General features: G+C 41.4%; 1 protein-coding gene across 1 annotated transcript in view; it reads right to left on the bottom strand.

The window, feature by feature from the left end:
• The window catches only part of MAP3K9 (mitogen-activated protein kinase kinase kinase 9), a 48,401-nt gene extending 24,515 nt beyond the window's left edge, over positions 1–23,886 (bottom strand). Inside the window, exons 1-2 of the mRNA XM_066551549.1 lie at positions 23,586–23,886; positions 18,222–18,635 (exon numbers count right to left, since the gene is read on the bottom strand). Coding sequence (XP_066407646.1) covers positions 18,222–18,635; positions 23,586–23,886 — 715 coding nt within the window. The remainder of the gene's footprint in view (positions 1–18,221; positions 18,636–23,585) is intronic.
• Positions 23,887–25,009: the final 1,123 nt, after the last annotated feature.

Genomic DNA, 25,009 nt, shown 5'->3' with positions numbered 1-25,009 from the left:
ATGGAGGAGACCCACACCTCCTCCAGAGCAGGTGGATGCCTGAGGAGGCTGTGACCCTGTGGGGGCTCATACTGGAACTGGCGCCTGGCAGGGACCTGCAGATCTGGGGAAAGGTTTCCTGCCAAGATTTGTGATTGTATGGAGGACCCATGTTGGAGCAGGCTGTGCCTGAAGGACTGCACCTGTGAGGGAAGAGTGCAGGAAGAGTAACCCATGTTGCAGCAGTTTGTGGAGTTGTTGCCTGTAGGATAGTTCTCCATGGACTTCTCCAGCATGAGTCTATTTCCTGTGGGAGGGACCCCACACCAGAGCAGTAGAAGGACTCCTCTCGCTGAGCACCAGCAGGAACAATGTGTGATGAACTGGGCATAACCCCCATTCCCTGTTTCCCTATGCTGATGGGGAGAGGAAATACAGCTGGGAAGGAGGGAAGGTTTTGGGTTTTTTTAAGGTGTTCTTTTACTTCTCATTATCCAGCTCTGAGTTTTTTTACTAAGAAATTCAATTCATATTTCTAATTTGAGTCTGTTTTTGCCCGTAATGGTATTTGATGAGTGATCTCTCCTGGTCCTTATCACAACTCATGAACCCTTTGTTATATTTTCTCTCCCCTGTGCAGTTGCAGAGGGGAGTGACAGAGGGGCTTTGGTGGGTGCCTGGGGAATCCAGCATCAACCTACTACACTACCAAAACAAGTTCAGGTGCGGATATAGACCACTTACATCAAAACATAGCTAATACACAAAGGAAGTAAATCTCAATCTTGTCTACTGATTTTAAAGATCTGCAAGTGGTGCAGATGTTTAAAATAGGTAGCAAATTTAATAGAAAATCTTTCACGTTCCCAGCCTTCAAGAGAGAGAGTGGCAGCAAAGACACTGGACCCAGTCTGCAAGCAACCAGGGAAGAACGAGATCCAAACCAGCAGGAACATGAAGAATGTGTATCAGCTTGTTAGGGGCGGATCAGCCTTTCCCTGTTTCAATAAGGCCCATGCAAGAAATCTCTTCCTGTGTGCAGGCATAGAGCCAGCCAAATTGTAGATGAAGGTCTGCTATGTACTACTGCTCCTCTTTTTCCTCTCTGGCACAGGCTAAAAGCTGATCTTAAGTAGCATGGTAGGAGCTGACCAGCAGTCTACAAGGGGGACTGGGGAAGCAAATCAGGTATTACAAGCACATTCAGACTGCTTGCACCATCCAAATGCTGCAGCAAAACAACTTTATATAGGAAATCACCATGTTCTTTGCTTACTGTGCAAGTACAAAGGAAAGCATGGTGGCCTAAAGTGCCATTTAAATGGTTAGCAACCTTCGGTGAAGTGCACCATGCGTGCGTGTCCTTACAGGACTAATAATCCATTAGTGCTCATATGTTTTCATACAGTCCTGAAAGACTTGGAACTTGTCCTTAGGAAAATAAGCATTTGACAATGAAGTTAATTACAGCTCACAGAAATTCTGTTCAGCAAGATAGCTCTTCAATATCTCCATGTGTCAGAGTGTAGAATGAATATGACCAAATTTGCCTTAGTATCTCTTCACAAAACCTTCCTGAGATCAGGCAGTCATCCAGATACAGATACATATGATTCAGCTGTGCAATTTCAACCACTAAAAGTGTACCAAGAACTTTATTACCACATGGACTTTCAAGAGTCATTACCAACCCTTGATCTGACCCCACTGAGAGCCAGCCTTGATCCGACCCCATGAGAGCCAGGCAGACTGCAAGTGCTGAAAGACAACAGCCAATCAAGGCACGTTAGAGAGTTGAGACAGAAAGTTAGAATTAAATACTGAGCCTCCTCTTAACTAGGTTATGATGAGATAGTCCTTTTTCTTTGAAATTAAAATGTTTACTGAGCTTCCTCCATATTCTTCAAGAACATCTTTGGTGCCCTACAAGAAACATCAAGTTATTTTCCTATCAAACCCTTGTGAAAAATTTTCTAATTTGTCATCATTATATTTTTCAGTACTTTTTGATAGAGGTTTCCATCTATGCGGTGCTTTGGCTTCTGCTTTGGCCAAAACAAGTTGCAGTAACAAAGGGGAAAGGCAACACTGCATGGCATGCCAGTTTCAATCCCTACAAAGAATGATGAGGTGTTAACTCTGTCAATTCTGGTACCATTTAAAGATGGTCTTCTTACTTAGTATGGAAGTATTATGTACTCAGAATCCTGTTATGCTTGTCTGTGATTTGGGCTAGCAGCTTTTCTAGCAGAGTTGAAAGTGATGGAAACCACCTTCTTGAGGTCAGGTGAAGCCAATTTACCTTCCCCACTATTAGCACCATTCCCTATGTACATTAATAGCTAGCAGATTTTCCACACATTCCAATGTCACTCTTACAGAAAGTCATCAATCCTGTGGAAGCACCCAGATCCTACTGATAACAGATCTCAAAGGTTTTGGTTCTCGGTTTCATGAACCACAGCTGGGTATCAGTGGCTTCAAGAAGAATGAGGGTTACTTTTCTAGAGCCAGGGCCAACTTAGATACTTTTGTTGCTTTAACAAAGGTTTGTAGTACTGAAAACAAACATCACAGGAACAGATCCACCTAAGTACAACTGACACAATGTTATCTGACACTGAGTCAGCTCTTCTTCCTGTTCCACCAAATTCCAAATTATTATGCTTTACTAGAAAGACAAAAACCATCTGCCTTAGTATTCAAAGCATACAAAACCAACTTGGTTAAGATTTCTAAAATGCCATCATATCCTTCAGCCTTCACGTAGTTCCTACTGCAGGATCGTCAGTTCTGTTTCATCATCACAATTCACTACGGAGATACATGCCTTTCAGAAGGAAAAATCACTGCAGAGAAAATACTGACACCTGCAGCTTCAAAATTTTGTTATTAAGGACATCGTGCACAGCAAGAAAACCGCTGGTTAGTTCTAAGTGGCAAAACAGAGGGCCAAATGATCAAATGAACTCTGAAGGAATACAAACTGAAGTTACAAAAATTAACAGTTTAAATGCTAGCTAAGTTACAGCTCTGCCATAAATTAGCAGATAAAACTACAGAAGGGTTGCCCTGGAGGCAAATTAAATAAACATTTCTATAGAGATGAAATTCTGTCTTGCATGCTTGCAACAGATGCACACCTGCCACAGCCTCACATGTTCAAAAGGTGAATGTCTTCTCCTTCCTGTTCTCTCCCCTCTGTAGCTGTGGATCATTACAGTGAAAACTGGCTTACATGAAACCAACTCACAGCATCTCAGAAGGCAGTCTTCCCAGGCTCCAAACAGTCAGAGAAAAGACAAAGCCTCTACAGAAGGGGATTCCAAGCATATATCTAATATACATGTCTGAATTACCCTCTACAGGAGCCTGTAATGACAAGAGGCACATCTGTCCTAAGTGCTTACTCAAGCCACATAAATCTCTCTGGTCTGGTATAAACAAGCTATTTCAATTACAGAAGCTCCCCTACACACATGGATGTTAGAGAGACATCTGGTGAAAACCAATTTACTTATCATTCCAAGATTACCTCAGTGGTCTAAACATGTACAAAAGTAAGTAGTCAGAAATATATTGTTCTATTCGTATGACAGCTAATGTAAGCCAAACTGGTACTACTGTAAAATAAGTCGTAAGTAAAACTGTCCTTTTGTCCACAAAGGCAGCTGAAGGTCATCTCTCATTGCATCTTGCACCATTCACCTTAATAATCACTGAATCAGTTGAAAAGTCAATGGTGAACATCACTGAGAAACACCCGAAGCCTTAATGCAAGTAAGATGTCACTTCAGATACTATACAGCTGTGTTTTCACTACTCATGTATCTACTAGAAAGACTTAAGAGCAGATATACAGATACACCAAAACAAAATAAAAATAGGGGGATGAAGATGTATAACCATTGAGGGGCATAGAGCTATATATCCTTTGATCTACTTGTACCTATGTTTTAAAACACCTGAAGAGACTGGGTAAACCACATCTAATACATATCACTTCTACTTCTTAGCCACTGCGTTAGGAACTTTAAAACTGCTGAGCAAATTTTGTTTTGGGAATATTTTGAACTTTGCTCTAGTGCTGCAATGCAAATAACTGCATTGTTGATATACTCTTCTTTCTGCTTAACACAGCTTATTTGTATTACAATGCTTTTCCTCTTTCCAATTATGCTAGAAGCTCTAAGTCTGAATTTCTTTCCTTCTGCCAGAATATACACATTTCTATCCCTTTCCTTTAATTTTCTTCTTCTTAAACCCATCTTCTCTCCTTCTAAATATGCTCCTCTATCTTGCACAAACAGAAAAACCATCTGCAGCAAATTTTTCAATCCGATCACTTAAACAAATATAATGAATCTTTACTGAGGTTTCAAGTTAGTCACTACAAAACCTCAGTCATATACCTCCTATTTTTAATCTAACACTATACTACCTCCTGTATGCACAAAAAAGATAGTTCAAAGAGGTAGATTGCTTTCACCAAGGGAAATTTTTCACAAGGTAAATGAAGAAGAAAAGCTTGGCAATGAAATTAACAGCTGCTGTTTTAATTCTCTGTTCTGCTCACATTACACTAGCAAAACAAGAAAATGTATTATAATCTCCTTTCACAAACAGATACTCCCCCTGGAAGGTGGTAACATCATAAGATTTTTTTCCCTTGTTTCTCTTGGAATGGTTATTTTAGTTTCCAGATACACTTTTGAACAGTTTGGACAGCATTCTTCCTGTCCAGTGGGCCAAAGCAATGGGGAACAGCTAGTAAGGAAAAATAAACACCTAAACATATTCTGATCCAGTTGATAGCAACATCAAAGAACTGGTAGAAAATGGATCCTCAACTGTCAACATTAGGTGTCAAGGCAGAAAAATATGGTCATAAATGCCTTTTTCTGGTTTCTGAGCCTAGAGAAAGGATTAGGTTAATCTGCATAGTTTAGTGCTGAACAGAATACTCCTTTGCTTTGCTTGTGTTACAAGCTGACTCATCACTTTAGAAGTAGAACAACATTCAGGAAGGAACTACTACAGTATGATCTTCCACAGCAAAAATATCCCACTTTTATCTATCAAAGTAGAAGAAAGGGGTTGCTGCTCTACTGCACGAAATAGTATGAACAGCCAGGCATACCAAAGCTGGCTTCAACTTTTTCCACTATGCTGCTGTCATATTCCTGGTTTATTTGGCACACAGTACACCAAAAAAATAAAGACGTTCCTGACTTAAAAGGCAAAAGTTGGTAATAACAATACCAAGGAAATCAGGATTACCCTGCAATACCACCACAAGAATTAACCACCAAACTGCCCATTGCCCCTATACTTCATGACAACAGCTATATCAACAACTTCATACTCCATTTCTCAGTCCAGAGAATGTATGTGTGTATTAAGAAATCTGAAAAAATTGCAAAAAAATCTAAGACTGTCTCTTGTATGGTCCAGCTGACACCAAGTCAATTATCTCTGCATGATGCTACTCAGTAAACCTGAAGCACAAGAATAGAAAGCTATTAGCTAATAAATGTCACGCCTGATGGAAATGGTCACAATAATTAGGTGAAGGAGAAATAAAGAAATAAGAGCAGGACTGAGTGTAATGAAAACTGAAAGCATACAGAAAGAAATCTGTAAGGAAGAAGGTTAGAAGACAAGGAAACCTGTGGGGGAAAAGAGCTGTTATCTGTAGTACACCAGGGTATAATTCTAACTTGATGGATGATTGCTGGCTTCATACTTAACTTCCATATAACTTCTCTCCAGCAGCGACAATATAGTCAGACTTTAATGCCAGAGTAACTATTTTTTTTATTGAAATACAACAGGCAGACCATGAAAAAATTACTACCTAGTGATAAAGCAACATTAACTTATGTATTTTACAGTAATATTTTAAAGTTTTATCAATTTTTCATAGAGACCCATACAATTCAATAGTGCTTCTAGCAGGTCAGGGTGGCTATCAATGCTTTGAAACAAGTTGGGAGAACAAAGTATCAGAAGCTCTTTTGCCACCAATATAAAACTGACTATAAAGGTACTCCAAGCAAGCCTGAACTTAAAGGGACCTCCTGTACCTGGAGACAAAGCAGGTGGTCGATGTCCCAGGTGAGGCCCTGACTGCTGGCTACCTGACACAGCACCTGGAGGATGGAGAGTTGAGAAGGCTTGAAACCCTTAAAGGTGCTGGCAACACCCAACACCTGTAAGTGTCAGTGCATTTGAGTAGTTCTAGTTCAGTCTCCACCAACATGAACACTGCTGTGGGTCAAGTGCTTTGCCCCCCAACATTCTACAAATGCAGAAAGCAGTCACATCAAAACAAGAGGAAAATCTCCAGCAAAAGCACTCAGCCTGTAAATGTATCCCACTCACACCCATTCCCAGGAGCCACAACCCATTACTTTGTGTAGTGTTTTCATCCCCTTAGGGCCACATCAGCTGCTGACATAGGCCAAGAGCTAGATGGCAGCAACAGCAATGGGTGGGAGTGACAACAGAGGAAGGACTATAAATACAAAAAATGTCATTGTTATTTCACTTGCTGCAGAAACATTCAATTCTAATATTTAAATCATTAACTAGCTGGATTCGGTGAAGTTTCTTCCCCAGTCTCCCTTTTTATTTGGCCTCTAAACAAGGTTACTGCTTTACCTCCAATGCTTCAGCATATCTACTTTCATTTTGTTAAGATTGAAGATGGGTGAAAAGACCACTAGTTATGACCTGGAAGGCTGAAAAATGGCAAGGGAAGTCAAACTCACATGAAATGACATTATTTCACCTGACTTTTGTCTCCCAGAATAATACCACACCTTTTTGACACAGTTGGGTGTTTTTGCAGATCATTCCAGAGCAACTGAAGCACCAATGGACACAACAGCCTAGTACTGGATTTGTTCTCCCACAGGCTTTTGCTCATCTGCTACTGTACAATCACTATTTCAAACACCACTAAGGCCAACCGTAAAGAAGGGAACTAATGTTACCCTGTTGTAGCTGGAATGTGAAAGACCACTGCCTTGGAGTATCATTGTGGGTGGGAATACTGGACACATTTTATTTCCTCCTCCATTTTGAAAACAGAACAGCCTACTGTGGCTTTACTGACCAAAATGGAAAATACCTAAATGCAAACTACCAAAAGTGGTCAGATGGTAAATAAGCATCAGCCCATTTACTTCTTCCATTGAGATAATTCAGGTACTGTAAAGAGATAGATCAGATACTGAGTCCACCAAATCCCAGATACAGGAACTTTAATGAAAGAACAAAGTAAAACCTTTATGAAAACCAATGCTGTTTCACTCCAAGATCCTTAAATGCAAAACATGAGCAGGGTTTCAGTTCTAAATAATGCAAGTCATTTCTGTGGTATGATTTAAGAGGAATCCAGGCCCATACAGGGAGGTACTACCATTAAAACCTCTCTCTGCTGCCAATACAGCAGAAGTCTCAAGTGCAAGAGTTGAAGGAAACAGAAAATATTTTCATTTCCAAACAAACCCAAATTTATCCAAAAATTGCTTAACACAAATCTCCCAAGAAAGCTAAAGGCTTACTGAAGTCAAAGGTTTGCCAGAGCAGATAAAAGACTGAGTAATATCACAGGATCCAGACTCTACCACCCACCCACAGAAGAATACGTCCAAAACTGAGCCAATCTGTTACAGGAAATTTGGTTTTGAACAAAGAATCTTTTCACTCAACTGCGTATGTTTTCTAAGGGATGCTTTTCAGACCACAGAATACTTAGGCAAGCAAGAAGAGCTCTGAAGGAGGTTTATTTAATTTTAATTTCTTCACTGACACACATAGACCCTGGAATTTCACAACTGGGACACACAATTTCAGCCTACAGAATTTTTTTCACTCATCTCCCCACAATATAGGTATAATTTGCACTTTGTACAAATACCTTTAACTGTCTTCTAATTTCCAGACCAAATACTTTCAACTACAGCAAGGTTGTGAAATTCATGCAAATGTAGATTAATACTTTTAAATTAAGACTAATTCAGAAAAATCAGATAAGCATATTTTGCTTCTTCCATGGGACAATTACTACTTTTTCTACTTGCTTTTATCTGAAAAAAGAATTATAAGTTCCACTGTACTCTGAAGAAATGCAATGCAGTCTTCAGAGTTTTTATATGTAAGGTACTATAGTAATACAAGTATTGAGCATTCTCCTCTAGTTTTTGAACAGTCCTTATTTCAAGGAGACAAGTATTCATAAATGAAACAAAAATATTCTTGAATAGAAGACTGTTCCACTGAATTTAGTCTGATTGTTCTAATCCTATTTTTTCCTCCTATAAATAAGCAAAACTTCCCAAGATACATGTCCAACTCAGATGCTGGAGGTGGTAAAACCTGGATGTTAGATAAAAAGATAGCCTTAATATACTGCTTCATGCTGCTGCATTGTCTCAGAGAGACAGGGGATAGCTATCACATCTGCAGTTAGCCTAACAAGTCAAAAAAGCTATTGCAAAGGGAACAAGGGACTGAGGTTGCCAGGCACTCCTTTTTTTAATTATTAAGTCCTTTTGGCAGTACACTGGCATTCTGTCTTGAGGACAGAACTAAGCATTTGGGAAAGGATTTCAAAAATTCGCTCCAAAATGAGACCTCATATTGTAGCAGTTTGCCAAAATCTAATTTGCAATTTTAGCTCTACCTTCCATAGTCAGCCTGCACAGCTTTGCTTCACAAGTATCCAGATAATGAGCAATCTGCTCTTGATCCTGCATTCAGAGTACTTAAAGTGATTAACAGATCTGCACATGGAATAAGTCCGGGCTTTCTGCATGTAGCCTTTACATACCTTCTGTTGGGTACTCTGCCATTCATTTCAGCAGGACTGCATCTTTATTCTAATATGTGTTTGAGGTACAGAAGGCTAAGTGTTGCATGAGATGCTAGAGAGGACAGAATTTAAGACCCACTCAAAATTTCACATCTTAGAAGCAAAACCAAAACCCATAAATATTGCCTCTAGTAATAAGCACATATTTTCTCTCTTATTACTAACCATTCAGCAACAGTACATTAAAAAAATATATGTACACCTTGGAAGCAATACCTCCTTAATTACTGGGTACGAGTCAGGGTTCAGCAAATCCATAAAGCTGCATGACTGTCCTCTTCTATCAACCTAGAAGTGATGGATGTGACAGCACAGCAGTTCTTGGATTTTAAGCCATGCAGTACAGTAACTCTAAAGAGCTAATGCATAATGGGGGAGGGGAGAGGAAAGGCCTCCAAAGCCCCGATATATTTAGAATCGATCCTTTCACCTAGCTAGGCTGTAAAAAGTCTTATCACTTTAGTGATCTGTACAAAACACACTGAATGCTCAGGTGAGTTTCTGGGGAAAAAAGAGCTGTTCAATTCTGGTTTCAGACTAAATCCTACCATACTGCTGACATTGCAACAACCTCTAGCTCAGGCATGGATTATTGTACTCTTCATAATCAGTTAAATGCTCCAAGGAAAAAATATAATTACATCTGTACTCAACACAGGGCATTGCTAAATTGTATCACTTTGAAAGCCTGCAACACTTCAAGAACTGTATTAGGCAACAACAAAAAAGGAAAGGAAAGAGTAAAATCACATGAATGGTATTCATCATTCATCACTAAAGACACTACCTGAAAAGAGATTTAATAATATGCTGGTTTAGTGGGAGCTGTTTCCACACAAATATAAACATGAAATTCATGATGGAAAGGGTAGCCCAAACTGTTTTGTTTTAATTTCAATTAAGACATCTTTATGAAACAGTAAGTAAAACCAACACCAACTCATTCATGGAATAAGCTGGTACTCCAAAATCTAGAAGGTAAGAAAGACAAAACTTCACAGGCAGCAGCACAATCCACACCATAAGCTGGGGTGTTTTATGGGGTTTTTAAAATAACATTCAACCTAAAATATTTTTTAAAAGGTAGAGAGGTGTATTTTCATTCATCAGAACAAATGTTAAAAGGCATTTAGATGCAAAATCCAAGCTACATCTGACAACAGTAAAACTCGAGAGTTTCTTGGATACTGCCAAGTTTGACCTTAAAGTGAGCAGAACAAGTTGACAGCTGCTGAGAAAGAGTGGATTCCTGCACTATTGTACATGAAAGTCCACACAAGACTTTCAATAGAGCTATCAAAAAGCTCTTGACTTTTAGATGTGCTGCACTTCTGATAGATTTTTTTTGACCCAGCTTACCCTGTGATTAAAGATTCTAACTACAATAACAATAACCTGATGAAGTATTAGGAATATTCTGTGGTTACCAGATAACCATAATCATATCAAAACCACACATTATGTGACTGATTACATGAACAAAGGAAAAGCTAATCAATAAACCCAGGGCAAGACTGACAACACTTCAACAAGCAGAATTGGGCATATAAAGTTCTATTAATCAAAGTTATCGTATTTTTCTTATTCCCAGGATCCTTGAACAATGCGAAGTCAAAAGGAACTAAAGACTATTCTCTAACATCTTTCCATAGGCCCATACTCATAAAGGAGAAACAACAGGAAATGCAATGCTTTTGTGATAGGTAGACCACATGGCCTGGTCCACATACATCCCACCACTCTTGTATGTACCATCCTTACAGCAATTATTCATAGTAGCATTTCTTTTTAGTAGACCAAGAACCTTCCAGGAATCTCCAATTTAAGCACAGAAATTGTTGCAATAAAATCTTAGTGGTAAAAGTACTGACCTGTTACTAGTAAGTGGAGCTGCTGGCACACTGACAATCATTTGCTACACATCTTAATAATTAGTCTATACATAGGCAAGGAGGAAGCCATGTTTGCATTTAGATTTTTCCAGTTGTAATATAAACAGGAGATCCAAATATTTCTCAATGGCCAAACCAAACTCTAGGAACCTGTTTCACAACGCATCAGAGATGGATGTACAGAAAACTGGGAGCTTGGCTTGTAGCTGTAAAATTATCCCAGACGTAAGACACGCAGTATTCAAAACACATACAGAATTTCAGAGACAATTTGAAATCCATATGTGCACAAGATAATGCTTTCTCTTTTGGGAGGGTATTTTTGTTTTTAATAAAAAATGGTGTTGTAATAAATGTGTGAGCAATACAACAACACCTCTAGAAAGCTTAGTGGAAGGGCTGTGTGTGGCAGTAATACAAACACTTCATAGGAAGGCTGTGTGTCCTCTGGCTACTTCCTTCCCAAGAGGATCCAGAGTGATGCTGCACCAAGCTGCCATTACCACCACAATGACTATTCTACAGATCGGGACACAACAGTCTACCATTCTGTGGGCAAGAGCTCTTCTTTCTGAACTTAAGAAACAGTGATGAAACCAAACAACACAATTCTGAATTGTTATGCTTTGGAATAGTTTGTTTTCTCAGTGCATGAGGTTCTGTTACTATTTCTTTTTCATATCTGCAAAAAGCTCGGGTCTGAGGAAGACTTCCCATTAGCAGTGGGACAATTAACAAGCAATTAGCAGACACTCCAGTCAACTTTGGCAACCTTTTGGCAATCAAAGTCGACCGACATAACAAACTATTCTAGAATCAGAAAGCAAACACATACCAAAAAGCAGCTACTTATAACCATGTGCTATGCCCTGTATTCTTTCAAACAACTTAAGGTTTCCCTTGTCCTGTCATAAGGAAATGCTCGCAGTCATCAAGATGGGATGTAACTTAAAATTAAAGAATCATCTTGGGTGATGAATCATCACTTCAAAGAGCAAGACAGTGTTTTATGTCTGATGCTTCAAGAGCGGGTTTGCTTCAGGTATGTTGAAATTCTGAATGGAATTGTTTGATAAAAAAAAGCAGAAGTGAAGCTGCTGACAGAAGTCAGTCAAAATAAAAATTAAGTTTATTGATGTGGAAGAAACACCCAAAAAAAAAAGTGGAGATCAAGGAATTATTCTAGCTTCTCAGAGATAGCACAAAGCTGTTCTCACCCTTAACTGGCTCCTTAGAAATTTCAGAAGAACACAGCTCTGTCACAGATGGTCAGACAGTGAATTCAGAGGATGCCTACAGACACTTGCTGCATGACCATGCTTAGGTCTGTTCTACGCTTCCATATGCACAATTTGAATAAAGTGCTTCATACCACAACTCTAAGTTATTTTTTCTTAGGAGCAGAGAGAACCCAGCAAAAAATGTGCACAGTGGCTCAATTACATCAAAAGGATATTAGCTAGGGTTTCAAATGTAATAGACACAAATTAATTTCTTAAAAACAAGAGGTACTCTTTCCATACTTGTCTATTAGATTCCATTGCTGAAGTTGCCTTTTTACTACTTAGTGTGGGCAGGAGGACACCAAAGTGTCCTTGTGGACATCAAACATTTCATAAAGAGTCATATTTTTGACTTGCACCTAAGAGTGAATATATCAATCTATATTCAACTAAAACAAACTATTTACAGAAGATGTATGTAATTTTGGAATTCTCAGAAATCTACTAAGACATGAAAACAAGACTGCAACATGAAAGCATCTGTCAAAGCTCTCTGAGAGGAAAACAGCTGCACTAATTTACAAAAGCTAATGAAGAAAAAATCCAGGAAAGTACCAAAGCACAACACAGAAATTGTCACCCTACTTCTGTGAATTCCTGATATTTTAACATCTTAAAAATTAGCAACACTTTCAGGCATAATTTATATCTTCTGCACTAATTGCATATTTTTTTTCATTCTTTTCAGTGAAAATGTGTAGTATTAATGGCATCAATTTCCTCATGATATTACCACAAGCAAAAAATTATGGCTATTTGGAATTTTTTTTAAACTACAATACAAGTGACCATCATCTTGCAGCTGCGGTCTTTCACACCACCCATCCCGCCATAAAACTTCACCTTTTTACCACTTTCCTCTTACAGGCCAAGGGACTACCCAACTAAGGCCAGACCAACTACTCATCCAGTGCAAAGCATTCAGATAGCACTGAAATAGCTTCACGATATTCTACATGAAGCATTACTCAGCCTTTTAATTGCACTGACAAAGGAAATCCATTCTGATAGAAGGTACAACATTGGAGAGTTAGTCAGCAAATTACACTGGAATACCAGAAGCAGCAATAATAACTGTGTGGAGTTCCAAACTGCTCTGCCAACATACATTCAGCAGACCTTGTAAGAGTTCTCCTCTACACCTCTGCCAGACAGAGGAAGAGGCTTACAAATACTGTTCCTTCTCTGAAAATCTATGACTGGATTAAAATAAAAAACAGGGAATATTCTAAGTCCTAGGAACAACTATCCATAAACCAGGTGGAAAGTCAGCTCTACTGGCATCTTTACGAACAGATAAAGGCTTAACTACATTAACTAAGCAAAGCTATAGCAGAGTTTGGAATTCTTTCGGAAAGCAAGAACTTGGAATAATCTCAGGACATCACAAGCTTACACTGGTGATCCAAAAAGTACGAGAGGTAAAGACTTCAAATAACTTGAAAGGAAAAACTACTGACTTGGCTGAATCAGAATTGTTGGGGTTTATTTTGACCTCTGTCCTTTCCTCTTTCTTTGACCTTGGCAATGTCACTTTGCTGCTAATCTTCTGTGCCACTTTGTGGAACTCAACCATGATGACTTTTAAAAAGCACTTTGCTAACTGGCACCTTGAGCAAAATCTTTCAATGTAGTGCAAATAACAAACATGTTTTGCTGAGACAGAAAAAAAAAAAAAGATCAAATATGCTTTTGTTAGCTCTCCATAGTATTAGTTAATTGGCTTTATTCCTATAGCAATGCTGGCATATCTAACACGGACAGACAAACAGGACCAATTTCTTTATTTACAATACTTCACTAAAACCAACAGCAGGACTGTTTCTTTTTGATCCTAAGCATTATATGCCAGGCACTTTTCTCTGGCCAGAAATAAGACTTGAATCACAGATGAGAGATAAAAGAAAGGGAAACTCTTAAGAGCTATTCTAAGTGCAGTCATGTTGATGTCAGTGGGCATTTCTAGTTGCTTTTTTTCCTACAGCTCAGCATTTAGATTATTTAGGTGCTTGCACATTGGGAAAGGCCTACTAAGGATTCCACAGCATATGCTCAATGGCTCACCAATGTGCAACTGAAGAAGGAAAGAAGGAAATATCACCACATGAAGAGAAGCAGCAGCAGCCACTGGGGATTCTGTCAGATTAGTAAGATTAATTTTCGTATGGAATAACTTGAATCCCTTAAATCAAATGCCCAAAATGAAAGAGAAATACTTATCTCCACACACAGCAGAACCAAATAGTTTCATAAATTACCTTTTTTCTCTCATGTAGTTATATGACTGACATATGAGTTGGTAATGCCATCAGAACACTTGTCTACCAGACTTAATGCCAGCTGAACTCAGACTCAAGAAAATAATTTCACCATTTCTAAAACTAAATTACAGGTGTACAATTCATTCTGTAAAGACCTTTCTGTACTCACTTCCTGATTGTATCCCCAAAACAATAAAACAGGCAGCCCTCAGAACCTCCAAGATTTACAATAAGTCTTCCTCAAACAAACATGGTATTAAACATACAAAGCACTTTTCCTACAATCTAAATGTATTAGCATTAAATGTTAAGTTATGAAAATGTAAAGAAGAAAAAAAAAATTTAGAAAACTATAGAACAGAAAAAATTTCCTTCTTTTAACCAAAAAGATGGATAACATCTTGTTTGGAAAAAAGATGGATAGCATTTGGAGTGCTTTTTGATGAGGAGTATCTCAAGAAAGAGACATCTCCTGGAATCTTCAAATAATCATCTGAAGTTCAGTTCAGATGAACTAAAGTGAACTTATCTCTCAAAGTAATCAAACCCCTATGTTCTTTATTACACTACCAGAAATGCTGACAACTATTCTGAGCATTGTTTGGTACACACTGAGTCCACCAAGCTGCAACAGTTTAAATCAAAAAAAGATGCTTTCTCCAAATCCTTATATAATGGGGTAATTTCTCAGACTTGCATTAGGGTGCCCACTAGATATGCTCAAAATGTAACGTGACCTGCTTAAAAGATTCATCATGAAGTACAGTCCTTGTGCATTCTGTGTCTGCCTAAATATAAGCAGACATCTGACAACAAGGCATTCTCTGATTTTTTTCCTATTCTAGTAGAAAGAAGGATTTTAAATAAGGCAACTCTGCTCTTTGCTCAACAACTGCCCGATCTTGTTCTCTACCTCCCAGATTAACTCATCCTGCAGCTTCAGAGGCACTGTGTACATCCCAGCTGGTGCCTGAAGGCAAGATGAGATGTACAAGAATCACAATCTATTACTTAACGTAGGCAGTAGCAATCAATAGATCAATACAGCTGATGCTGCCATGACAGCTCTACAGCACTTGGAGATGTAAGAAATGCATCTGCAAGAATCCTTTCCAAGCTCTTGCCAGCAGAATCTCTTTGCTCACCACAGACACATCACTGCCTGTCACCTAGCGGGTGGTAACTTGTGCAAAGGAAATGCTACAAGCTTGTAATTCTACAAGCACAAAGCTAACAAGATAACCTGCTCTCCATTATCCATGGTAATTAAAAAAACAGTTCATCAGAAAAACAGACAAAATGCAAGCTATATATTAATCAGGATGCAATAATGTACTCAGTCCAGTAATCTTTACAAAACTAGTAAAAAGCTTTTCACAGGAAACAGAGCAGAGAAATTTCTAAGATGCTTATTACATATAAGAGAAAAGGGATTTCAGCAACGCAGTGACAGAATAATCAAGAAACACATGACTTAGGCAGCTCAAAGTTGTTCATCCTACAATCCCTTATCCCCACAAAAAAGCTCCACCATTGTCATAATCTAATATTTATGATGCTTGCTCTGTAGGTACACTCAGAAAATAACGTGTATTTCAAATGTTTAAAATAGCATACATTTTAAATGTCTCTTCAACCACACAGCACAGAATTAAGAACTTCATTTTGTTTAATAAACAGCTGTTGCAATGTGTCAAGCCCATACCCGAGGCTACTAATTTATCTAATTTCAAAAGTGAAAAACAATCCAATAATTTTTCCTTAAAATATCTTAAGTCCTTTCCTCCAGTACCAGCTCCTACATTCATTTAGTTTCCCAAATGTAATATTGCTTGCTCCAGTCTTATCTGGGATGGAATTTTCCAATACCCATCATTTCTCTACTAGATCAGATGCTATCTTGGTCACAACCACCATGTAAATTCTCTATCTTTCCTCTTCAAACACACAACATCTCTGAATTCTTTCAGAGGCATTCTGACTCATTCTTCCCATTTCTTTACTATTGCTTCCTCCCAAAAGATGGAAATTATACATGTAGCAACTTCTCACTGGCCATTAACAGTGCAGCACAATTACACTCTGCTGATTCTTTGTGACAAGAGACATTTAGTCTTGCTGTTGACAATCCACGTGTTTTCTAGCATCCCTATCTGTCTGGATGGCAACACTGTGCACTGGGTGTCCCTCTGGTTGGCCTGGTTGTCTTGCTGAAGCTTTTCCCTTTTACAACTAGAAGTCTCTGGTCTGAATAAAACGTGAAGTACTAGAAGCTAACAGATTTTTATCTTAGAAATAACTTTTCTTAATAACTTAATTCTAAACCTCAAAAATGTTCAACTAGCACTTAGCAAGGAAATATTAATGGCCTGTTAGCAAAATAAGCAAGTAAATAGTTTCTTAGGTAAGGAGGAAAGGCACAACACTGAAAGGCAATTATTTCTCATTCACAGATGCAGCCAGTCATTCATTAAGTCATGTAGCAAATTATTTCTTAATTTTACAACATTTATTACCATGCCATATATTTGCCATCTGTAAGGGAAGGGTTTAGATATCTTTTAGATATCAGGAAATCTTTATTGACATTAAGATTGCCTTACTCTAACAAAATGGGAAACTTGTTACTATAAGAACAATACTGTAGAAACTAACTTGAATGCTCTTATAGTTCCTTTTTTCCACTAACAAAAACTAATAATACATTTTTTACTCTTCCACAACCAACTAAGTAAATTCATGGCCACAATCTTTGAGACCACAAAAACATAGGAAGATACTGGAAATTTACAGCATTGCAATGGTTAATGCTAGTGAATCTATTTAAGATATTAAAATTCCCATCTATCAGACCTCTTTGTTGATGTCCCTGCCCTCAAAGCAAAAGGGAACATATGCCTGCATCCCAGACACCCAGTTCATAGAGCTTCTTATCAACTCAAGCCATAGATGACAATGAGTTCATACTAACACACCAGTCTAAACCACTACATCCAACATGCAGGTCTGTGTTTGCTCTTGCCATCTAGACACAGATAAGCAGATAGAAAGGCTAAGCACCTGCATACTGCATCGGGAAAGGAAATTATGATCTTTAAACCACTGCAGCACTTTGCTCCCACACTCATAAATAATATTCTATGCGTGTGTTTGACTTTGAGAAGTTAAAGTTTGTGAAAAGAGACACATTACAAGAACAGCACCCAAGCAACACACAGTAAAGCTGTATTATAGAGCAGCTGAAATCAGCATGATTTCCACAATCCTAACTACCAAAGTTTCCCTTGCTCTCTAATGGGTGAGCTGTACCATGTAAAGCTGTACCATGTAAATATCAGCTGAAGTCCTGAGTGTACAAGGACATTTTATTCACATGAGTTAATGTTTCTGTCAACACCAGCTCTATGACGGATAAAGAGAAGATCCAATTCTGCTGGGATCGGTTAAATCTCCCATAAGGAAAACAGGTTTGCATCTCATCTATACAGCAAAATCTAGCAAGTATAATAAAAGCCTAGGAGCATTTACCCTTACAAAGAAGCAGTTATTCTTCCAAAAAGAGGAAGAATAATACACATTCTAAGTTCAAGTTTATTCTAAGGTTTTCTAACATACAGAAGTCTGTTGAAATGCCTAGACACTATATGAACAATAAAACCTAGACACTAAATGAATATACTAGCAAAGCATGGTTCATTCACAGTTGTTTTTCCATCCAATCATTTAAGTTGCTTCTACAGATTGAAAGCATTTGCATGTATCCTGTGATCTCTAGCACCATACTGCATAAAAATAAACCCTTCTGGGATTGAATTAGAGGATACAGTGGTTCACTAAATTAACACTACTCCCCTCTTTTCTTTGTATGATTTTTTTCCCCAAAACCATGTCCCAGCACCCTGACTGTTCACTGTGTAGCACTTACTGTTGCTGGACTTGAGGTCACGGTGAATTATGGGAACAATTGCTTCCTCGTGCAGGTAGTTCATTCCCCTGGCAATCTGCACTGCCCAGTTCACCAGTATGTCAGGAGGTATCCTTTTACCAGACAGCACCCTATTGAGCGATCCTCCGCGGGCAAACTCCATGATCAGGCAAAGGTTAGGTTCCTTCAAACACACGCCCCTGAGGGCAATGATGTTGGGATGTTTTAACATTGCAAAGAGCTTGGCCTCCTGGCGGACATTCTCAATGGTCTGGCTGATGTCCTCATCAGGGTCATAGCGAGCTGCCTTGACAGCAACCTCATCTCCTATCCATACAGCTCGATAGACTTTTCCGAAGCCCCCTATGCCAATGATTTCTTCCAGAACAAGCTCTGAGAAGTCGATCTCTAGGACTAGGGAAAGAGACAAAGAAAGATGTAAGCATTTAGCAACTATGCACTCTGTACATCAGCTGAAGGTCCATGCTGGCCGACTCACCTCTGCCCTTGGAGGAAGGGCCAATTTTCACACCAAAACAATACAAAGGAAAGCAGTGGGCCTTTCTGACAACCTTTTAGTGCTGAATAGTATGGTAAAACAGACCTTGTAATGTCATAAAACTGGCATGAAGTACTCACTGTAAATGGTAAAACAATAGAATAGCCATCTCTTACCACAGTTAAACCCTTTTACTACTGATGCTCCTGCCCCTACTCCCCTTAAGGATAAACTCTCAATTACACTACTGGATTCTGAAAATGAAAAACACACTCACCAGCTTATCTTTGCTGAATTCACAATACAGTGCTTAATGTAAAATAGCTAAAACTCAACACAAAACGTATCTGCTTCTCCATTTGTCCCTTATTTGAACGTCTGTTGTTGAACTGCCACAACAATCTTTTAGTCCTTCCCAAATCACACTAATTCTTCCACACCTCCCCAGGCTTTGCAGATTTGTTCCCCACAAGAGATCTGTTAACCAGTTCTGACATAACCAACAACAGTGTGACAAACAGATGGATCAAACCATATACTGAGTGCACAGAGCAAGCAATAAGAAAACCATTTCTTGATTAATGCATACTGCATTTTCATTACAAAAACTTCCTATTCCCATACACTGACAGCTATACTTAACAGACTGACACAAAAAAATCTACAGATGCAGCTGTCTCAATTCAGCACACAAATTGCACCTGGAGTAAAAGCAATAAGAAAATGTATCCTGTACAACTGTACACTAAACACAGTTTATATGGGTGGCCAAAAGAACCCATCTAACACTGACCAACGTAGAATAAAATTCCACATACTGACCATCGAAAACATGTAGACACAGCTTAATTTACAGTAGTGGAAGGCTACCACTGATGCTACTCTGTATGACATTTGCATGGTTACCAATTACAGTCAATGACATTTTAAAAAGTTTTAAAGGAACAGTACCATAATGAAAGATTTGAACAAAAAGTCACCAAGCCTTTTAATATTTTCCTGCATTTGAAATGCCAAATCTGACATGGTTCCCCCGCTTTGTCTAGCAGAAAGGAAATTAAGTATGGAAGGGTGCAGGTTAGATCCCACTTCAATAAAGTAGTCTCCTTATTCCAATCAAATGCCTTTCCAATGTATAAGTCTACAGTACAAGACTTTGTCACAAAACTGTATGGAGTTAATACAAACTCTTCTGTCCACAGCTGTAGGCTTTTATTTTGTCTGAGCTCTACCCTTCCTGAACATGATTTTTAGAAGTTGGCTTACTTTTTTAAGTTAGTCAAACCTACAAGTTAGTTTAATAAGGATGCCTTTGCTGCCTTTCCTAGTGTTCCATGAACAAAAGACTAACAGGAAACAAGATAGAAAACTGACCAAGAAAGTCTGCCAGAAGGAGAAAAGGACTCTTCCACTCCAGAAGATGAAGAGAATTTATTTTTCTGCTACTGTGAATACATATTTTGGATAACACTCTGAGCTTCAAGGATTTGTGCAACAAAGAAGATTTCAGTCCTACAGTAGCAACCTTGGTGTTCAAATGCTTGAAACAGAGATTACTAGAAAACATGAAAGGAGTAAATTCTGAGTGGAAACACTGAAATTTTAGAACAAGACTGTAATGACAATAACTCTACATGTGAGACTATCCTGCCACTGAGAATACACAAAGAGTCACTCTTGTATTTCTCACTAGTAAAAGACCTAAAGAAATCAGATGTTGAGTCCTATCTCTTCAGTCAATAGAATTTCAGCACTGCTAGAATCCTCACTTAACCTGCTTCTAGGAACAAGGTCAGTTAAAAAACTGAAATGAACAAACACGCATCCCACACCACCGGACAGACAGCGTTCAGGCGCTGCTCACAGCGGGTGTTCTGCTCGGGCGTTTCACGGATTAAGAGGACGTCAATGAGGCGCCGAGCGAGCGGCCGCCGGCCCGCAGGTGCTGAAGGGACAGCTCCGGCGGCAGCGGGGACCGGACGGGGACGGGACGGGACAGCCCCGCGGGCAGCGCCCCGGCCTTCCCCCCATCCGCCCCGATTTTGGGGAGAAGCGCGACAGTAAGGTGGCAGGCAGGAGAACAAGATGGGCAAAGGAAAGCGAAGGGCTGGAAAGTAGAACACTTTGTGTGCCGCCACCCATTTTCCATCAGAAAAAGCACATCCCTGCTGGATGCACAAATTAATAGGGGTGGGATGTAAAACCGAGAGACTTCAGCTTCCACATGAAACCCAATGCATGACATTGAATGTTCTATTATCTGGAAGTACGATCTTCGCTTAGGTTGAAAATGTATACTTCTATAAGGCAAACTGGCCAGCTTACCCTCATGGGTAGCTTATTCATTTAAAAAACTGGATTTTTAAAAAATGTTTTGTTTAGGGTTTTTAAAAGGTATTTTCTGCTGAATTAGTTTATTTTCAGAGTTTGAGTTATACAGGTACATTAGGACACAAAATACTTGCTTTCTGTCACATTTCCAAACACTAACTCCAGTGTCATTTGGTAGCTGTGTTGTACAGGACTGTACAGAATTCAAGAACTGAAGTGCTCTCATTCCTCTGTGGGCTGGTAAGGAATTATAGAGCCTGTACACCATGAACCAGTGGCCATGTTGACAACTGCAAGGTAGGTGCTGTTTAATCAGCCCTTATTAGACCATATGATTAAATTGTTTAATTCAGTCTTAAGTACAGATGAGAGTCCCTCAAGTTGGCCCGCTCCTGACAGCCACCACAGTCTGCTTTTTATCATTCATGGTATCTTCACCAAGGCAAAAGTCCAGCACACTACAAGGATGGCTAAAATTACCAGCTAAACTAGGACAACTCTCAGTAGAAGTAGAATCTCTAGGACTTGTACTCCCAAATTTTCATTAAATATATAGATAAACTTTAGAAAAGCCAGTAAAAATAGGTTCTGTGCTGAGGTGCATGTCCAGAACAACACTTTGCATCACTCCTGCAAAACTGGACTTACTGGACTATGAAGTATTGAACAGTAGATGGTGATTCCTATTCCTAACAGCTATCAAACTAACATCATCAGCTCTAAAAATGGATTGCATTCCTTGCAAAGGATTTTTAATACTCAAAAATATTTTTAATACTTGAAAATCCAACTTAATGGCAACCAACTTTAACCCCTGTCCAAACTGCATTGTTTTTTTAAAAGAAGCCCCATACTCCTTAAGCATTATAAAAACCTCTGGAGGGTAATAAATTCTACTTTGTCATGAATGCATGGTTGGTGACTTGACAGAAGAGAAGTAGTGTAGTTCTGTAGGGGCATGGGAAGAGTAAGGCAAAGACAAAGGGACAAAGTAGAACTCCACAACTGTTGGTGAGCCATCAAACCATAGAAGAGGCAGCAAGACAGGACAATCCACAGTTACAAAGCCTGAACTTGAACACTCCACAGAGGATGGGAGCTGAGGGTTCAAAAGGTTCTATAGAAATGATTCTCTTAAGTATTTCAAAAGCAAAACTTAATAAGCATTCATTCACAACTTTTTCTGTGTGTAGGGAAAAAAATAACTTAACAGTGCTCTTGCAGCATGGAAGAAAGGAACAGCACCCAGTCCTTTCAGGAGCCCAAGGGCAATGCTACAAATTACTGAGTTTTACCTAAATGCTTTCAAGAAGAACACAAAGTAAGAAAAAAAGCTATTAGTTGTACTCCTTGGAGATACGGCCTAGATAGGACAAAGCATCTTTTCACTCTTTTACTTTCTAGAAAAGCCTACTAGTCTGAAGATCTTTCTCTGCCCCTGAAAAAAAAAAAGCATCCTTGCCTGAATTGTCAATGGTGATAGATAAACAGCATCTAGAAAGTCATTCCACGTTGTTTCTCTTTCCACAGTACATAGTGACTAAAAAAACGTTGAGATGAAACATCCCTATTCTCTGTCTCCAACAAAGGCTTCAAAACTGCACCGAAATTCAGGGAAACAAACCAATCCCTCAGTGCCTTCAGCATCACAACATAGTCAAGTGACCCTCAGGCAGGCCCAGATACAACTCACTCACAGGTATTTCAGGACAGAATTTGTAAGAGGGCAGAGGAACCTGGTAACACAAGTCAACTTAGAAATTTTTCAGTCAGAAATAATAAGCTTTTGGTTAGTAAGTAGGATAACACTGAACAAGTAAGTATTAGCAGTGAATCAACACTTCATAAAACTGCTTCCCTCCCAGCAACCTTTCTTTAAGAATATTCTTAAGGCAGAATGACCAGAGCCCTGGTGACTCCACCACTGCCCAGTCACCAGGATTTTGTTGCTTGATGGAAATGTATCAGCCCCTGGAAAGACAGGTCTTAACAATGGGAAACTGCTCCCGGCGTCGCCGAAACGCCACCACACTGAGCCTGAAGCTCTGCCTCCCAGGGAGCGGCGCGCTGGCCGGGAAGGCAGGAGGGCACTGGAGCAGCAGGAATACCTCCGCGGGTGGGCAAGGGAAGGGAAAACACCGGGGGCTGGGGCGGCCCCAGGCCGGGGGCCTGAGACGCCGCAGCCCCTCCGCTCGCCACCGAAGGCCACCGCAGGCCCCCCCACCCCGCCGCCGGCTGGGCCCGCGGCCTCCCACGGCCACTCGCCACCGGGATGGGCCTTCCCTTCCCCCTCAGCGGCGGCACCGGCTTCCAACAGGACCCACGGAAGGGCCAGGCCAGGCCCCTCCCCAGGGACATCGGGAGGGCCGAGCCTCGGCTGTGCCCACAGCCTCGGCAGTTCCGCCGGTCTCTTCCCCCCTCCCATACGCACCCCAAGCCCGCGATAGGGGGACAGGACCGGGCCTGTCCCTGGCTCCCTCCCTCTCGGCAAAGGGGCCGCGCCAAGCCCCCCGGCCGGGCCCGGGCTCCCTTACGCTGTATGGCGGGGGGCGGCGGGTATCGGGCGCGCAGCTCCGGGCCGCCCCCCTGCACGCCGCTGCTCACGTAGTTGCTGGGGAAGATGCCGACGCGCTGGTCGATCTTGCCCGTCCACCAGCCCTCGTCGCCGGACACGTGCGAGTCCCGGGACAGCACCTGCACCACGTCCCCCGGCCGCAGGCTCAGCTCGTCCTCGCCGCACGCCTCGTATTCGAAGACAGCGGTCCAGAGCGGCCCGTCGCCCGGCGGCTCCCCGCCGCCCGCGCCCTCCTGGCTGAGCTCGGTGAGGGGCTCCATGGCGAGGCTGCTCCATAGGGGGAGGCGCCCGCGGCAGCCGGGCGCTGCGGGGGGCGGCGGGGCCGGGACCGCCGCCTATTGTTCATGCGGCCCGGCGCCCGCCGGCACCAGGTGCCGCCGCCGCTGCCGGGACTTCCCGGCGCGGGGCCGCCTCAGCCCAGCGCGGGCAGGGGCGAGGCCAGGCAGCGTGTGCCGTGGAGGAGCCGCTGCATCCCCCCCATCCGCCGCCTCCTCCGTGCCCGCCTCCGCCTCCTGCCGCCGCCGCCGCACATCCCGGAGCCACCTGACTCTCTGGCAGCTTCGGTGGCGCGAGGGGTGGGCAGGGCAGGCCCCGCCCCCGCGCCGCCATTGGCTGCCACCGCTGCCCGTCAGCTCCGCCCTCACCTGATTGAGGGCCCGCGCCCCCTTGGCCACGCCCCTCCCCTACCGGCCCCCGGCGTCGCGCACTCACCGGTGTGCCCCCGATTGGCCCCCGTATGGTCAGTTCTCGCTTCCCATTGGGCCGCGCGCTCCGAGCTCCGCCTTCCCCGCCGCGTCTCATTGGCTGGGGAAAGGGGCATGACACGGGTCAAGGGCGGGGCGGCCCGAGGGCGGAGCGGGCGGGCGCCACCTGGTGGCAGGCGGAGGCGGCGCACATCTGGGCCGGCACCCGCTGACCCCGGGCTCGGTGTCCCCCGCCCCGCCGGGACCGCCACTGCCCCCCCGCGGGGACCGGTCGAAAACCCAACAGAATCTCTGTTATCTGTTAGGCCATGGGCTTCCGTAACCCGTCCGAACTTAAGCACGGGTGTTAGATGGTTTCTGCAGGAGGTCATCGTGGGAGTATCGCTGCTGAATGCCTTTGTTAAAAATTAACAGAATTTACTTACTCTTGCAATCAGCATGTAGCTGCTCGGTCCTGAACATCCAAATGCCTTCTTCTTGCTGCCAGGGTTTTCACAGCTTGTGGAGACACCAGATCTTGTCAATGGAATTTGCTTGAACTTGGTGATATTACTGGGAAATTTTCTTTGCATTTAACTCCATTTTTTTTTAAATCTTCATTTGAATTCCAGTGGTAAAACTGGAAATGAAAATTCTCTGTTCATGCTTCATCATAACAAAGCCCACTGATGCCAAATGA

This window comes from Molothrus aeneus, chromosome 6 (assembly GCF_037042795.1).
Source record: "Molothrus aeneus isolate 106 chromosome 6, BPBGC_Maene_1.0, whole genome shotgun sequence".
NCBI classification, from domain to species: domain Eukaryota; kingdom Metazoa; phylum Chordata; class Aves; order Passeriformes; family Icteridae; genus Molothrus; species Molothrus aeneus.
The sequence above is the reverse complement of the archived record's forward strand: the minus strand, read 5'-3'. Positions and strand labels throughout refer to the sequence as shown.